The sequence below is a fragment of the Macrobrachium nipponense genome, chromosome 49 (genome assembly GCF_015104395.2).
Source record: "Macrobrachium nipponense isolate FS-2020 chromosome 49, ASM1510439v2, whole genome shotgun sequence".
Lineage (NCBI taxonomy): Eukaryota > Metazoa > Arthropoda > Malacostraca > Decapoda > Palaemonidae > Macrobrachium > Macrobrachium nipponense.
The window spans coordinates 11,775,260-11,793,020 of NC_087224.1; the positions used below are offsets into that span (position 1 = coordinate 11,775,260).

At 38.8% G+C, this 17,761-nt stretch overlaps 1 protein-coding gene across 1 annotated transcript in view; it reads left to right on the top strand.

Moving 5' to 3' along the window:
• Nucleotides 1-17,761, top strand: part of LOC135205206 (uncharacterized) — a 167,050-nt gene that overhangs the window by 89,434 nt on the left and 59,855 nt on the right. The window contains exons 49-63 of the mRNA XM_064235569.1: nt 1,378-1,506; nt 2,717-2,805; nt 4,554-4,587; nt 5,330-5,459; nt 6,445-6,563; nt 7,456-7,650; nt 8,515-8,716; nt 8,901-9,023; nt 10,113-10,264; nt 11,444-11,548; nt 12,941-13,078; nt 13,599-13,734; nt 14,748-14,868; nt 15,038-15,421; nt 15,710-15,833. Coding sequence (XP_064091639.1) covers nt 1,378-1,506; nt 2,717-2,805; nt 4,554-4,587; nt 5,330-5,459; nt 6,445-6,563; nt 7,456-7,650; nt 8,515-8,716; nt 8,901-9,023; nt 10,113-10,264; nt 11,444-11,548; nt 12,941-13,078; nt 13,599-13,734; nt 14,748-14,868; nt 15,038-15,421; nt 15,710-15,833 — 2,181 coding nt within the window. The remainder of the gene's footprint in view (nt 1-1,377; nt 1,507-2,716; nt 2,806-4,553; nt 4,588-5,329; nt 5,460-6,444; nt 6,564-7,455; nt 7,651-8,514; nt 8,717-8,900; nt 9,024-10,112; nt 10,265-11,443; nt 11,549-12,940; nt 13,079-13,598; nt 13,735-14,747; nt 14,869-15,037; nt 15,422-15,709; nt 15,834-17,761) is intronic.

Below are 17,761 nucleotides of genomic sequence, written 5' to 3' on the forward strand. Positions count from 1 at the left end.
TTGAGTTTATAAGGACAACAGCTTAAAGGTTTACGAATTTAAAGAGATTTGGAATTGATGGAATTACAAGTTATATTGACAGAGTACTAAAGATGTTAGGCTTGGAAGTACAAAAGCAGAGTGGTTTTATACAAGGAAAAAAGTATTTGGAAAACATATTTTATAAAACAAGTATGTGAAAGTTTGAAAGTTGGAAAAGCTGTATGTGGCATATGTGGACGTGGAACATTGTGACAGAAATTGCCAGGGCAGCCATATTTACAAGTTTAGATTTACATGATGTATTTTACACACTGGAGGCCTGGCTGAGAGTTGATACTCCTCAAAGTCCAGATCTCAATGTAATGGGTTTTACGATGTGGGATTTACTGTTGCATTAACTTCAATTTCTGAGGAGAGAGGTCACAGCAGACATACAATTCTTAAACACTGTGAAAAAAAATTCCTTGCTTTTTGTGAGGCATCCTGTGGTAGATGCAAAATGACGAGGTTGTGGATGGAGTGATGCACAACTTGAAGAAAGGTCAGCTTGGATGTGCAAAGTTGTGGGATAAAAGAATTAGTGTGGAGTGTGGAAATGGTAAATGTGTGTAAATGATGAAATATTGAGTGGGGATAGTGAAGACAAAATTCAGGAAGTTGGTAGAGTTTGGAAGCATTTTCGAGTTGAAAGTAAGTGAGAGCGAGAGTATGGCTGTGGGAGTTGAACTAAAACCAAAGAGATGGGCAATGAATGCCAATGTGTACGGCAGAAAAGTGGAGGACGATAACTTGTTGAAAGTAGTCTATTATTATTCAGAATAAGTTAGAGTATGAATTGTTTCAAAAAATATTGGTCAGTATACTTGGAAAAATGAAAAGGGTGAGGAGCAGAGTTTGCCATATTTATGTAAACAACTGAGCAGATTAGAATAGTAAGTTTATAGATGTTATGGTGAGGAGAGGAGTGGCAGGAGGCACATTTGATTACCGTTGAAATATATGGCAGTGAATGCTGTGCTGTTTTTCCCTAGATTCCGTTCCTTCTTTGGGAAACTGGCTTGATGTCATTTTCATATAAAATTTATGATATATAATATGTGACAGTCCCTGGTTTATGGTGGGGGTTCTGTTCCAGGTGGCACGCTGTAATCCTAAAAATGCTGTAAACTGGAAAATCATAATAATAATTGGAATAGATGACACTTACGACTCTGTCACTGCTGTAAAACTGCGTTACGGAGCCATAAAACTGGTTATGGCACTGTAAAATCAGGTTAACAACCCCATGAACAAGTGCCATAAAGTCAGAACGCTGTAACCCGAGACTGCCGTAACCCAGGGCCTGGCTAGAAATAATAATGATTAAATGCATTTATTTTCTTGCCCCTCTGAAAGATCGACCGGTTGAGGATGGACGCTCTGTTGACCTCAGAGTCATTAATGCCGATTATGGAACACATGAACGAGGCCGTGGCCACCCTCTCGAAACTCAGCAAGCTGGAAGCTGTTCTTGACCTCAGCAAGGTAAGCTTACTCTGTAAAAGGAACTGATGGTTCAGTCAACAGAAGGATAACCAAAGGTATTGGAGGAAGTTCATCAGGTTTTTTATATTCTATTGAATGCTGGACACTGACATCTTTGTTGAGTTGTGTTGGAGTCTTTAAAATGTGTTGGAGTCTATTGATCTGGAAGTTGAGAATTAACGCCAGGAACAGAAAATTTCTTTATTTTATACAGCCATGCAAACAAATACTAACCAAATCTTGTGTTGGAGTCTTAAAATGTGTTATAGAGATACTGCTGATTATTTAAAATCTGGAAGTGAAGAATTAACTCCAGGAACAGAAAGTTTCTTTATTTTATACAGCCATGCAAACAAATACTAACCAAATTTTGTATTAAAAAAGCATAGATGGTATATATTCAAGGCTCTTCCCTTTCTCGCGATATATACTTTGTATGTTGTTTAGAACTATTTCTGATAACTGATTAGAAAGGTTTAATTACAGTGGACCTTCAAGCATGTCAAGGTTTACGTGCATTTTAATTACAAGATAATCTACAGGTACAAAAACGGTATGACCGTTCATGGTCTTTATAATTACGGGATGAGCCAGTTAGATAAAGCTATGGAGAATACATAATCAGTTTTAAACCTATGGCAATTTGTTTCCCATTGTAAGCTAAAGAAAGGCCACTTTAACCCACGAGGAAATTTTTTCATTAAAACCAGTCGAAGAATCTGATTCTCATTCTGAGGATTCATTTTCTCAAGACTAATTGATGGTGGAAATGGACAGAAAGGAGGGATTAGCAAATGGGACTATGTTAATGTACCGAGTCTCTCATGCTGGACTTAAAGAGACAATTAGTATTATATTTTTGGTGGGTTGGTTGTCTATTATATACATATGAAAATATAAATCTTTGGGAAAATTAGGGGATCTGTACATTTCTTCTGTCTTATTCAGAGCTCAAATTAAATCTGGGTACTTTTGTTCTCAAATCGAATTGTCTATAGAGTGTATGTTAGGGTAGTTTTCAAAACAAGTTGGTTGGGTAAAAAAAAAACTTGGAAGTATTTATTACACCTCTGATATTGCCAGTCCTTTCGTCCGTATTCTTTTGTATAATAAGGTTTCCTAAGACTGATTAAAACAGTCCATATATGTATTAGCTAAATATCAGTGTGTTGTTTTTTATTTATTTTCGTCCTTATTTCCCTACACTCAGATCATCACAGGAGAGGTGGATCCAGTATCCTTCTTATCCGGAGCAGTCCAACTGATGCAAATCAAGCTTTGGAATGATCTGGCACAAAGGTACATATACATTTCATAATGTTGAAGGTTTTTTAAGAAAACACTTGGTGAACATTCAATTCACAAGTATATAATTATAAAGATGTAGTTAACCCTTTCTTCACTAGGAATAGTCAAGGGTAAATAGTGTAATGGGGGAAAATTCATTCTGATTGTCATTGACTATGGACCTTGATATTCAAATCTTATGGTATACAGTAGACCAATGGTTCCTAAACTGGGGGCCATGTAGCAGAATGTAGGGGGCCATAATCTGAGGATATGTATTTATAAAACCATGGGTTGTATACATATGTTACGACCTATACGTTCCCAGATACCTCTTCGGTTGACTCATAGCGGCCTCTGGGAGGTCATAACACATACATGGGTTATGCTTGGCAGTGGGCCATGGACAAGTATCTTGTATGAAAAGTGGGTAACGACTTGAAAAAAGTTTGGGAACCACTGCAGTTGACAATATAGGATAAAGAAATGGGAGAGGGTATATACTGTAGTACCATCCACATGGCAGAAAAACTCTTCCTTGTGTGAAAAAGGATGTTCAAGGGTAAGGCATCGTGTCTAAAGACCTTAGTTGATACTATTATTGGTGTGTGAAGAGATGTGGTAAGTGATGGAAAAGTGTACCCAGCAATCAGCAATTTCTTTTTTAAAACCATTATTCCCTGCCATGTTTTGTTCTTACCTTATAACCCCATGGGGGGAGGGTGGGGGTTAGTGCCGTCAGTGCACCTCATAAGGTGCATTGTTAAGATTACTAGAGGTTGTTTGCAAGATCCCTTCATCCCCTAGCTGCAACCAACCCCTTTCATTCCTTTTACTGTACTTCCATTTCTTCCATCTTGCTGTCCACCCTCTCCTAACAGTTATTTTGTAGTGCTACTGCCAAAAGGTGTTCCTCCTGTTACACCTTTCAGACCTACCTACTCTCAATTCCCCCTCCAGCGCTGAATGACATCATGGGTCCTAGCGCTTATGACGGGTAAGGAGTGGAATAGAATATAGGCCCCTGTGCATCTCAGTTTTCCTTAAACGTCAACATCAGTGCAAGAAAACTATAGACATCCATCTTCCTCTTCCCATGTCAGTGTTCAGGAGAGCTGTTTCTCTCTACGGGCCACATGATCAGTGTCGCCCATGAACCTCTTGTTGTCGGAGCTGATAGCTTGTAATGATGAAAGCCTCTCCAACCAGGGCTCGTAATCTTTTGATGACTCCAGACCCCCAGTGAATTGCCAAATATGGTTCTGTACCCCCTATGTTTGAGTCCACTTTAAGTCCTGTTTGTTGACAATATAACTTAATAGTATAAGTAGTTTGAAACATAGTACTTTAAGTACTTTAAGTGTGTATAGCTTGGAATAGATAATGCAAGAAAATCAAAAGCATTGATAGCCTTATATAGTTATTATTTATTTACAAAATGTACCCATCAATACATTGGCGCATTAAAATGAAATATATACAAATATCCAGAGATCAAGTCCCATACCACCAGCATGTGATTCTCATACCCCCAAAAGGGGTATGGATACTCCTTGTTAAGAACCCATGCTCTACAAAATCTATGGGGAGTAGGAAGTGGAACTGGAGACAATTTTGGGGAGTAGGGAGTGGTACTGAAGACCATTTTGACTAGATTGTAAACTACTGTTTTGTGTTTCTCTGTATGTTTTTTACTCTAATTAATACGGTTCATATGCTTTTTTATGCTATGTTAAAAATCATTTTCCTGAATGTTCAAGCGAAATGAAGACCAAGAAGTCATGGGAAATAATTGTATGTGTACAGTATAACACGTGTGTGTGTGTGTGTGTGTGTGTGTGACACAGGTGAGGAGGAGAAAATGGATGGGAAGGGGCTGTTAAAGACAGTGATTGGGAATGAGTTTTGAGGAATATGAGAAGTATAAGGGTGGAGTTGCAGAAGTGGGAAAGGTGCATTAAGGCAGGAAAGGAAATAAAATAAAGAGTTCATTGGTGAGGTCAGATTTAGTGGAGGAGGAAAGATTTATTGAAGTCCAGTCACTGGACAAGAGCGCTTTATGATATAGAGATATGCAGTAGGATGTACCTGGACTTGGAGACTACATGGCTGAATTGATAGACGTGTTGTGTTACTGAGGACGCGTCTTGTTGAAAGTAACGTGTTGAAAACACCAAAAAGTATTCACGAAGAAAGAAGGCGTCCGTTAGAATATACAGACTTGAGTGACTGGTTTGGTGTAAAAGTAGATGAGAGATAAGGGTGTTTTATGGCCTCCATATTCCTTAGATTCCTTGTGGATGGAGTGTTGCAAAGTGCCAGAGAATGTATACAGAAATAAAGAAGAGAAGAAAGGATGAAAATGAATGTTTTTAAGAACAATGGTTTTATGAATGAATTGGTTGTCTAGTTACTCTTTTGAGTTTTGATGCACAGCTACTGCGAATGAAGCTAAGGTTGACAAATATTGGCCATAATTCATGATACATATTTTCATATTACTTCCATCATCTATGACTTGTTTGTTTTTTAACAGCTTTTCGCGGATATTGGAAACTTCAGTCCACTTATATCAGGGTCCGAATTGGAAGAGGATCTCGAGCAGGTGATTGGAGGAATCAGTAGCCTTCAGAATGCTATTAACTTGGCAGTCCTTGATTTTACAAGTAATGTGGAGATTTTGTTGTTGTTGTTGTTGTTGTTGTTGAACTTGTTTAGAAGAAAGGCAAATATTTTGTAAACACAACTTAGAGTTCATAAAAAGTTAACTAGATCATTGTTCATTATGTTGCAGTCACTGATGGGTTATTTCCTAATAGACTGTAATGCTGAATTGCCCCTCCGTCGTTAAAAGTACCTGTCACATTAGGGAATAGCAAGGAGTGTCTGTTAAAGACAGAATAATCTTAGAGTTTTTTGGAAATATGTAATCAACTTTGAAGCCATTGAGAAATTCTGAAGTCCCATTGCAGAATTAGACACCTGAAGACTGTTCACACGAGGTTCCAAAGAAGGAAAGTGACCTCAGTTTTGTTACACTTGGGAAGTGATTGTCCGTAATTAACAGTAAAATGTGCAAGTGGCATTGCTAAACGAGGGCCAGTTCGTAGCTATCACGGCATAGTCGTATGGATCAAGATTGGAAACCTATCTATTTCCGAAGTAAGCTCTCACAATTTAGAATTTCCATGTATGAAAACAGAAAAACGGAGATTCAAATTAACCTTGAGGTGAAGATAGTATAGACTAACCTGCACACATAATTATATGCCTTCATAAACAGTTACAAAGAAAGAGAGCAGTCCAAAGCGTCACAATGTTTGATCACTCTGGAGACACCGTCTCTACAAGGAAGAGTCTTATCATAAGTACCGGAAAAAGATACTTGATATTCGGTCACCATTCAGTTGGATCTATTGTAGATAGTCACCCCCAGCAAAGTTCGGGAGTCGTTATTTAGGACTAATATTTCTTTGGGGTCATTATTTTTATGATATTTACAGTCTTTTGTTTATGCTTTTAAGGTCAATGGGGTTGTACTAAACACGCTGCAAAGGTGGATTCATGCCGGGTTAAAACCAATGGGGGTTGCTGACTAGGAAAGATCCAGTGAGTCTACTGTAATCTAAGATTTTCTTTTTCTCTCTCCAGTTCCGACAACGTCCTTGATATTTAATTGGACGGATATGGAGAAGTACCTGAAGGATTCCCTTCAAATGGACCCCAGCGTCATTGAGGCTCTCAGCACCACCGAACTCAACGTCATGGAGGTGAGAGAGAGAGAGATCTGGATGTGTTTTTAGATATAGCTGAAAATCTGCTCTCCTCAAATCAGTGTATCAAGTATTGAATTCTCGTCCCAAAACATTTACCCAGTTACAAAAGTTTATCCTACAGCCCTTAGCCTGAAAGTACTAGTGTGTAGAAAAGCAAGAATGTAAACAGACCTCTGAATTAAAAGTCAACCTCCCCAAACTTGGCCTCTGAAGTTAGGATGATCCTTTTAAGTAAATTGTATTTCCTGGTTCGTCAAATGGTATTTTTTCTGAGGAGGGAAGGAGATGGTTCTTTCTACACAATAGACTGATTTGACTAAGTGGAATATTGCAACATAACATTACCATTTTTTTTCAGGTTCATGGATTATCAGTACCACTTGATTTACCTAGGTCTCACTACCATGTTATAAAAAGTTTTTGCTGCGAGTTCAATATACTACTGTGGTCTTAGGAAGTAGAAAGAAAAGATAATTGAGTAGAAAACCCAGAAAGTCTTTAAAATTTTGCAAGTGATATTTTCATCAAAGAGAAGATTCAATGGAAATAAATGAATAGTTTTATTTAAAAAAAAAAAAAAACAGTAGTAGTTAGCATTTGCAGAGGTTTCCTAGGTAGTGACCCCCAACAAAGTTTGGGGTCTCTTATCTAGGACTAATACTATTTCTTTGGGGTCATTATTTTTATGATATGTATTTAGAGTCTTCCGCTTATGTTTTTACAGTCATCCCCAATGGGCTTGTACTAGGCAACCCCTGGTGGGGAGGGTCACTGTTTAGGAAAGATCTGCATTTGCTTCAATAAGATGCATCATTAGCCAACTGTAAAAAACGCTCTGTATTCCAAGAAGGATAACAAACATGTTGAAGATGTTTTTATTTCTCAGGTGTTGTCGCTCCAAGATGTGACCATCGAAGAAGTCATTTGCGGAGGGAAGAAGATGGAGAACATCGTCCGCCTGCCTGCTGAAGCGGAGGTCACGCTCGTCGACATCAGCCGTTCCCTCTGCAATGCTTCGGATGCACAGGGGCTCGTCTCTGTGTTCCTGCGCCACCTCGATATCGGTCCTCTGATTGCTACTGTGAGTGGGAGTTTTATTTTAAATTAGGTGGTACTGTCTCGCAAATATCAGCTTTATATGCACTGAATCCATTTTAGAGATAGTATTCAGGTTTCTCTCTCTCTCTCTCTCTCTCTCTCTCTCTTCTCCTCCTCTCTCTCTCTCTCTATCTCTCTCTCTCTCTCTCTCTCTCTCTCTCTCTCTCTCTCTCTCTCTCTCTCTCTCTCTCTCTCTGAATAAAGTCAAACATCAGGAATATAGGAATAATACAGTGGACCCCTGTATTAGCGTTCTCTGGATTCATAGATTTCTCTCCGAACCATATCTACCCATCATTATTCGCAGGAAATTTGCCCATTTGCAGTATTTTTCTATAAGAAATATCCACAAATTCCTGTTTTTTTATCAATTTCATCATGGAATGCACTTTTTGTGATAAAATTATGTTTTAAAAATCCAGGTATACAAATTTTAGTGGGTTTTTATTGAATTTACCAAACAAAATAGGCCATTTTAAGCGTTTTCATAGGGGTTCCCACTATTTGCGGGTTCTATTTATTTGCGGGGTTCTGGTACGCATCCCCCGCAAATACAGGGGGACCACTGTGTAATGAAACCGAGTATATATATAACGAAACTTAATGCAATCCCATTTAGCACTATGAAAATGGGATAGTCAGACAGCTTTGTTGAGATTCCTTTTCTTATGGGGATCCACTTTCCAAGAATTTTGTTTATCCTAACCATTCAGCCATGAAGTATTCACGGGTTATTCGTGGCTTCGTATCAGGAAATAAAAGAAGACGTGTGAAATTGATAAACTATAGATATACAGGACACTTCGAGTCTCCTACAAAGTCGATGAATGCATTTTGAACTTTGCAGTTGACGAGGTTTGGAATTAACACCACTTTGTCCTCGTACGGGATGACCCTGGACCAAGTGATTGCCGACATTGTCCGCTTGGAGCAGTCTGCGTCCTCGGTCCCAGTGGTGGTGGATATGATGCAGAATTTATGGGATGCTCTTCAGTCACCAGAGTTCTCTCAGGAAGATGATGAGGAATCACATATAGATGAACTCGTTTGTGAGTCCTTTTGTTTTTTTTTTTTTTTAGTTCTGGCTTTTATTTGATGCATTCGCAATTACTGATCACACAAAAATATAAACTCTGGTGCTCTTGACTATGGAAGTGGCTCACTCATTAGTAATCTGTTTTGGCTGTTTGTATGTTTTCCTTTCCTTCAATCATTCTATTTTTTTTTCCTCAGCTCCTGGTTTCCTGCAACGGGCCGGTAAACTCCTGTGTGGTGAAACTCTGCGTCTGATACCTGATTCGCTGGGTCTCATGTCTGTGAAATCTAAGAGTAAAAACCCTCCCACCTCTTCTGCAGGTACCTAAGTGTTTCAGCCCCTTTATATATGTTCCTAGATTTAAACAAATTTTCTATACAGTGTAAAATGCAGTATGATCAGCCACAACATACCAATTTGCAGCCTTCTAGCCTAGGTAGTTTTTAAGTTCTGAGGGTGGACAGACAGACAAAAAGCCATCTTAATGCTTTTCTCTTGCAGAAAGGTGAAAAATGGTGCCTTTATAAGTAAGAGATGCTAAGTGTAATCAGTATTAGAGTATGGAGCTACAAAAACTTCATGATGGGTTAGAAACTAACCTTCAACACTGCTTTGTTTCCATAACCTTTTCTATGAACGTTTTATAATGATAAAATCTATATATAAGGTGAACAGTGCTTGACTGTATCCTAAAGCGAAGGAACTTGATGCAAGGCCACGCAAGTTTAAGGTATAATGGTGAAAGTCAGCTGGTCGTGGCATCTGGGCGTAACCTGATGCCATAAATAGTGGCTTCAGGTCTTGTTCACTGAAATAAAATGTCAGTGAGTGAGTCTCTGACAAATTGTATTTCTTATTCATTGAATGATGCAGTAGGCTAAGCTCCCATTCCAGAAATGGCCCTCCTCATAGAAATGCTATTATGATGTTTTCGGGGCAAATCAGAAATGAGAAATTGTAAGAGGTAACTGAATGCCTTCAAGTGTAGATTCTCTCAGAAACACCCACACATGATCCCAATCGAATGTTTCATTTGCAAGACTGTTACAGTGGAGTCCTCTTATTCGTGGTTCGAGATTCGCGGCTTCACCTATTCGCAGATGTTTCTGTGGAACATATACCTACATTATTTGGGGAAAATTCACTTGTTCGTGGAATTTTTCATTAAGAAATGTTCACTAATCACTTAATGACCGTACGTATTTTCATATTATCATGACCAAATACATATTTTATGATAGAACAGTTAGAATAGGCAGATATAAGCATTTTTAGGGGGCGTCTTTGATGTTTGAAGTATTAAAATAGTTAGTTATAAGCATTTTTAGAGCGGTGTCTAGTATTCGTGGATTTTATGGGGGTCAAACGTCATATGAACGTATGTTTTTGAACCTGAAATCTGTTTCCAGCAGATAGCGTTGTTGACTTCTGCAAAAAATTGGAAAAGGACATCAAGGGGCTGCCTGGCGGTCGCATCCTCTTGTACTTCATAAAGCCGCTGATTCAAGGGAAGATATTCTACACCCCAAAGAACCCCATCACGGATGAAATCATCAGACAGGTGAAATTGAGATAGTAAATGCAGTCATTTCTCATGTAACACCAAACATTCCATTTCTAAACGCGCTTTTAGGTGTTGCTACAGTACATGTGGTGTTGGAGATGAAATTCACGGACACATATATATGTACCCTCAGGCGTTTCCTCGTTTCTGTTAGAGTGAAATCGCCCTTATTGCTAATCTTGTAGTGTCAGTTTGGATATTAAGCCTTCTTTTAACTATGTTGTCCTCTGTAAAATCAGTTTGCCTTAGTAAAGGGTCTGAACAGGACCGAAAGTATACTCGGCTATCTCGCTTTTTCATTTTTTCCTTCGTGGCAAAAACCTTTATTTGTACGTATATATACATATATATCATATAAAGTATATGCATGCGTGCATATTTGATTCATCAGTTCATTTGCTGACTGATAAAGGGAAAGTAAAGAAAGGCCTTGTATTTTCCCAATATCTATTATGTTTTTTTATACTGGTGATTTAATTATCATTATTAGTATTATTATTATTTGTTGGAAGAAGTCCTTCATTAGTACAGGTTTTATTGAAAATAGTGACTATTTCAGCCGTATTTATTTGGTGTAGAAGTTTCTCTATTCTTCTTATTACTGACTTTTTTTCTGTACTCCAGTTGGCTATTAAAGTGCCAAATGGGGGGATTCATGAAAAAAAAACTGGTATTTGTCAAATTGAATATATTATACAGTTTGACAAATATACCATGTTTTTTTACATGAATCCACCATTTGGCGCTTTAATGGCCAATTTGAGTACAGAAGAAAAGTCAGTAATAAGATGAACAGAGAAACTTCAATACACAATAAACTTGGCTGAAATAGCCATTGGTTTCAATAAAGCTAGTATTATTATTTTCCTTATTATTATGTCATACGAGCAGGAATGTCAACCATGAAATTGATGAAATATGGTTTTATATAGCCATGAATTACTTTTGAAGATTCTAACTGTCTTATGAGGACACATTAGAAATATAAAGTTTGAAGTACCCTGTGACTCAAGTTAACATTGTTGTTGATGTTGTTGAACTCGAAGATAGCCTTGTGTTAGCAAAAGATTTATTTTTCTTAGTTACCCAGCGGTCAGTTATAGTAGTTACCTTGTTGTTCAACCATGTCAAATGAAGTATTTTATGCTTATTAATTTTTGTTGGCTTTTATTTCAGGCTAATCAAACCTTCAAGGCGGCAGCTGATCAACGAGCGTTGTTGTACACGCTGGAGGAACTGGCACTCAAACTGACATCCTCCAAAGGCACTTCAGATTTACAGGTCTAAGAAGGATTTGGTTGTGATTGATAGCTACGTTCGTTTGGGCTTATCACCGGATCATTCATTCCTGCTATGTTTGTTTGGGCTTATCACCAGATAATTCATTCCTGCTATGTTCGCTTGGGCTTGTCATCAGACCAATCACCCCTGCTATGTTTGTTTGGGCTTGTCATCAGATCATTAATTCCTGCTATGTTCGTTTGGGCTTGTCATCAGACCAATCACCCCTGCTATGTTTGTTTGGGCTTGTCATCAACTCATTCATTCCTGCTATGTTCGTTTGGGCTTGTCATCGGATCATTCACCCCCGCTATGTTCGTTTAGGCTTGTTGTCAGATCATTCATTCCCGCTAAGTTTGTTTGGCCTTGTCATCAAATCATTCATTTCTGCTATGTTCGTTTGGGCTTGTCATCAGATCATTCATTCCTGCTATATTCGTTTGGGCAAGTTGTCAGACCATTCACCACGTAAACGTTCTTTGCTAATGAAAGATTGACTGACTTTCCAGTGCTTTGATACCTGTCGACTCCAGATCCTTCAATGACTCGTACTCTCCATGTTGTTCAACCATTGAATAACAGCTCACCTTTTGCTTCTAATTCATTTTCTTGAACCTGTGAACTTGAGAACAGTTTTCGCTTGTGCTTTTACCTCCGTAACAGAATTGTTCATTTGCCTTGTTGCACCTCACCAATTCATTTATTCTCATTTGTGGCTGAAACTCCTTATTCTCTTCTTATTCGCTTCCTTTTGTTTTTGCCTTTTGCTCCTGAGTATTTTATGCCCCACAACAGGCACTTTTTGTTTGTCATCACTGTCTCTGCTGAAAATCAGATGTTTGAAAGTTTTGTGTATGTTTTTTTTTAAATCTAGCATTGTGTACTGAATTTTTAATTTTTCATTTCATTCTTTCATTACTTTGTCCAATAAAATTATCATTTTATTTTATGAGTACATGAAAGAAGACAGGATTGTGTTCCATATTTTGGCTTTCGTGTATCAACGTTTTTCTTATTGTTGTTGATGTTGTTTCCTTTAAAATGGAAGCAAAATCATTATTAATTTGTTTTTCAATTTCAAAATTTAATTGGGTTTGCAGAATGACAATCATTCCTTGTTATCTCCATGGTTATCTGTTCTTTCTCCATGGTTATATATTTTTTCAAGTACTACTTCATAAACTATAGGCCGCGACTTTGAAGGTTATGTTACCATGTCTTGGCAACCAGTAAATAATAGGTCTGATTTTAAGACACTGGTTGCAAAGAAATGATCATGAAGCCTTTAGGGCACAAGGGACGATTCCCTGCAGCCGAACCTGACAGCATTTTTTCTGTTCCAGTGAAGGCCAAGGAATGAAAGAAGCCTTATGTGAGATTGAACTTTTTCAGAGACTCGAAACTGCTTTCCAAACACCGTGGTTGAAGGAGATGCTCGTCAGGATGTTTCCAAAAGACAAGCATTCCGTTTTCTCGGGAGAAGTCACTCAGTTACCGCCTAGACTTCACGACCTCGGGAACCTGACGCAGGTTCGTTAGTACAGTTTTTCCCTCTCTATTTTTTTTATTCAGTTGTTAAGCACAGTTCAGGTTCATGTAATCCTGAAAATCCTACATAAACAGAATGTGAATTTACTCCTACATTTTTAGTGCTTTCAGTGCACCTCATGTGGTGCACTGTAGGCATTACTTAAGGGTCTTTGCTATGTCCCTTCAGCCCATAGCTGCAACCATTTTCATTCCTTTTACTGTACCTCCGTTCCTATTTCATTTCTTCCATCTTACTTCCACCCTATCCTAACAATTGTTTCATAGTTCAACTGCTCGAAGTTTTCCTTCTGTTACACTTTTCAAAACCTCTTACTGCAAATTTCCCATCCAGCACTGAAAGACCTCACTGGTCCCAGCATTTGGCCTTTGACCTGAATTCTATATTCTATTCTGTACCTACATTTAACGAAAGACGTCAATATAGCGGGAACTTTATTGTGTCCTGGTTTGGAACCGCCCTTGCAAATCGCACCTATCACTTGTGATGTATCTCTCGCAGGAACTGACGAGCACCCTGTCTTTAGGAGTGAAGATGATGTCTTGTTTCGATTTCCACCGATTTGTTCCCGCCAGCAATGAGGAGGAGATGCTTGTCAAAGCCAAGGAGGCTGCGAGTATCAACGAGTTCCTGGCTGGTAAGATGACTCTCTCTCTCTCTCTCTGCCCCGAGTCTCTCTCAATCGCTCATTTCTCTTTGCATTCATTTCCTGTTCTCCAAACAGGATAATGGCTGAGAGAACCTGAAAGAAAACAAAATTGCATTTATGGGCAAATATCTATTTTATCATTTTTTTTTTCTCAAACGTTACATTTGACTTTTTCAATGTTGCTGCAAAACTGTCATTTATTAATTACTTATTCCAGTGCGAAAAGATAACAGGTATCACATAACTCAAATAAAAGAAGAAGACTAGAGAAAATACAATATGTTTTTGCAGTTGCTGTAGTTTAGATAGTAAATATGAGGTACTATTACGAATACTCTACAACATCTGAAAAGGAGCTTTACAAAGTGGCCCCTCTTGTTTTAAATTTGTACAGTACTATGTTTGGTTATGAAATACTTCATCATCCCAGCATGTAAGTTAAATAGGTATCAGTTGAAGATGTTCATAATCTTTCTGGGAAGAATTTATCAATTACACAAAAAAGAACATATACTGGCATTTGTATTTTCATTTTAAATATGTGTAGTATTTGGTTGCAAAGTAAAGCTGTCATACCAGAGTCCCAGATACATGTACAGTGGTCCCCCCGTATTCGGGGGGGGGGGGGGGGGGGGGGGGGGATGCGCACCAGACCCCCCTGTGAATAGTTAGAAACCGCGAATGTTTGGAACCCCTATAAAAACGCTAAAAACAGCCTATTTCGTTAGTTAAAACTCAAGAAAAACCCACTAAAAATTTTCATACTTGGTTTTTTTAATAGTTTTATCACAAAAAGTGCGTTTTATGATGAAATTTATCAAAAAAAAAAAAAAAACAGGACTTTGTGGATATTTCTCATAGAAAAATACCACAAATGTGCACATTTTCCGCGAATAGTGCGGGGAAACGTTCCCCGAGAGAAATCAGCGAATGTGTGAGTCCGCGAATCCGGAGAACGCGAATATGGGGGTCCACTGTATATTGGTTAACCTCTGTTCCAGGTATCGTCTTCGAAGATGTCGACAGAGCAGAAGATTCTGATTCTTCTTTGCCCAAAGGAATTTCGTATTCTATTAGGGTGGACTTTGAAAAGACGCCATCTACTTCTGCTTTGGGTCCTAAGTGAGTGTCATCCCACCTAGTACTGCTTTTGATACCGGATGTCGGATTTTCTTTTCTTATTTTTGGCACTTTCTGAGAAAAAACACTGTAATCTGTGTGTCCAATTTTGGCAGGTGCATATGTAGAAAAATATTCTCCATTCTCATTTTTAAGCTCTGAATAATTCCAGATTCTGGCGACCCGGTCCCTATTCCAACATGGCCGTGCAGATGAGGTATCACCAGGGCTTCCTTCTCCTGCAGCAGATGATCGACCAGGCCATCATTCAGCTTCATTACAATGAGAGCGAAAAATACAAATTAAAGGCATTGAAATCGAGTGGCGCTCGGTTTTCAACAAGTCTGCAGAATGTCCTGAGGCCTGAGGGTTACAAAGACGCCAGTGACAGAGGCTCTTCTTCTTTTCGGGTCCACCACCAGCAGAAGAGAGCAGCAGCAGTAGGAGACACCAGGTCCTCAAACGCCAGCTTCAGCAGGAGAGAAGAAGCAGATATGATCCTCAACGTCCCTGTGTACACCAAACAAGAGCCGTATCCTTGCTATGAGAAGGATGAGTAAGAGCCCATTCTGTTTATTGAATTATATAAGCTGTAAATTGTTTTGGTAGGTTTAGGGTCGTGACGTGGAGCAGTCAATTTCCAGTACGAATTATTCTAGCAATTATTGTAAAATTTTACAGTCGCTTGTCGGGTGTTTCATATATGTATAAGATTAATGTTGGTTGTACATATTGTTTAGGAGAAATATAATCTAAATTTATCTGTGACATCATCAATGGGACCATTATTATAATTATTATTATTATTATTATTATTTTCATGCATCTTTTATCCCCATCCTAGGTTCATGGCTATGGTGAATGATTCCCCGGTTCTGAGTCTCATTCTTTCGTTTGTCGCATTCACCATTCTGATTGTGTTCATCATTCAACATTTGGTGCAAGAGCGCAAGTCCAGAAACAAACAGGTAGGTCTCACTGTCACCAAAACCCTATTTTCTCCCTCAAGGAATCCAGTGACTGCTTCTTTGCGTTCTTCATGTGTATTTGATGTCGCATGTTTTTCCTCTACTATTATGCTGTTCATAGGGGACTTTTAATTCTACCACCTCGTTAATGAATCATTAGTTTCTCTGCAATTTCCTTTTCCTTTTTGTAAACCGATTTCTTGGCTTGTTTTGGGAATTAGGCTGCTGTAGGCAAGAAAACTCACAAGTCTATGATTTTCAGGAATTGTGAGTTGGACACCCTGAATACCATTTGCTTATTTGGCTTCGTTGAGTGAAAGCATCCATTCCTGGCTGCTAAGATATTGCTCTCATTAAGAATGCTTACTTTTTTCGTATCTATTTCTCTATTGGATCTATGGGTGCAGGTATTCCTTCAACCCAAGTTTTAGGGTTCCCTCATAAAAATGAAAAATGTCCATCACTATCATTCTCATAAAGGTCAAATGTTGTCATTTTAAACCTGGTAACTTTGCGTTGATTCACCTTCCATCCGGTTACTGTAGCTTTGTCCCTTTTCGCTCACTGGGATTCTCTCTCATGAAGACTGTAATAATAATAATAATAAATAATAATAATAATAATAATAATAATAATAATAATAATAATAATAATAATAATAATAATGAACTAAGGAAACTCCGTAACGAGGCTATAATATTGACAATCAAAAGCCACAGTAGTGTTAAAATATATTATTGTACAATGGTAAAAAATTATATATTATTGTACAATGGTAAAAAATTATATATTTCTGGGCTCAGCTCGTGTCGCTGCGCAAAATATCCTTTAATCTATTATTTCTAGGGTAAATGTACTAACACATACCAGAGAATAAATAAAATAAAGAAAAAGGTCAGTATAACTGACTCGCTCACCCTCCAGGAGGGTGTCGGTATGAACACTAGGCGAGTGAGACCACTACCACGAGCCAAATGCCAATAGAAATCTCCCACTACAAAAACCCTCCAAGAGGGGAGCCGACCCACAGAGTGAGCAGCTCGTACTACTACTACTCCATCCCATGCTGCCGACTGCTGCGCCTCTGGTGGCCATCCTTTTCAGTTAGCGCACACGAGTCACACGTGTTATTTTTCTCTCTGTGTTTTTTGTGCCCTTTCATTGGATTATCTATAATGGAGCGTGCAGCTATCGCAGCAGCTAAGTTAAGTACTCAGTATTTACGGTTAGTTGGTTTTTTCCGGCCCTGAGACAGTATTTGCCGTTTTTTAGGTATAAATACGATCTCGGGGTCGAAGCATGGCAGCATGGTTTCTGCCTCGTGGTGGGTTCGTTCTTGGTCTCCCATACCTAGAACATCCCCTTATTTATGTACGCTCTATATTATTATCCGCTTTACTTAGGGTACGGTCTACTCAGGTTGTCATGCATGCATGTATTTTACCTTATGTAGGCTTCTTCTATCCAGACCCTAGTCCAGGTTCTTAGTATCGGCCTCTGACTAGCTTTGAGTGGTAGACTTGCCTTCGGGTTAGTCGTACACTCCTGGATTTTTTCTCCTGCTATATTGCTTTCTTTCTTTCATTTTTATTTATTTACTGTGTATTTTGTTATAGTTAGGTTAGTTAGGCGTCTGGCTTAGCCTAGGTCCTGGCTCATTGAGCCTATACTACCGCTCATCAGTTCGGTTGCTTCCCTATAGCATCTCTCTGATCAGTTGGTTTTGGCCCAGTGGGCCTATATGCTACCGCTTTTCAGTTCAGTTTGCTTCCCGATAGCATCTCTCTGATCAGTTGGTTGTCCTAGGCTTAGTTGTCGTATTTGGTCTTACCGCCTCGTGGTCACTTCGTGATCACGGGGACAGCCAGACTCCTGTCCCAGTCACACTTCCCCCCCCCCCCCCTCCCGCTCTTCCATAGGGTCGGGCG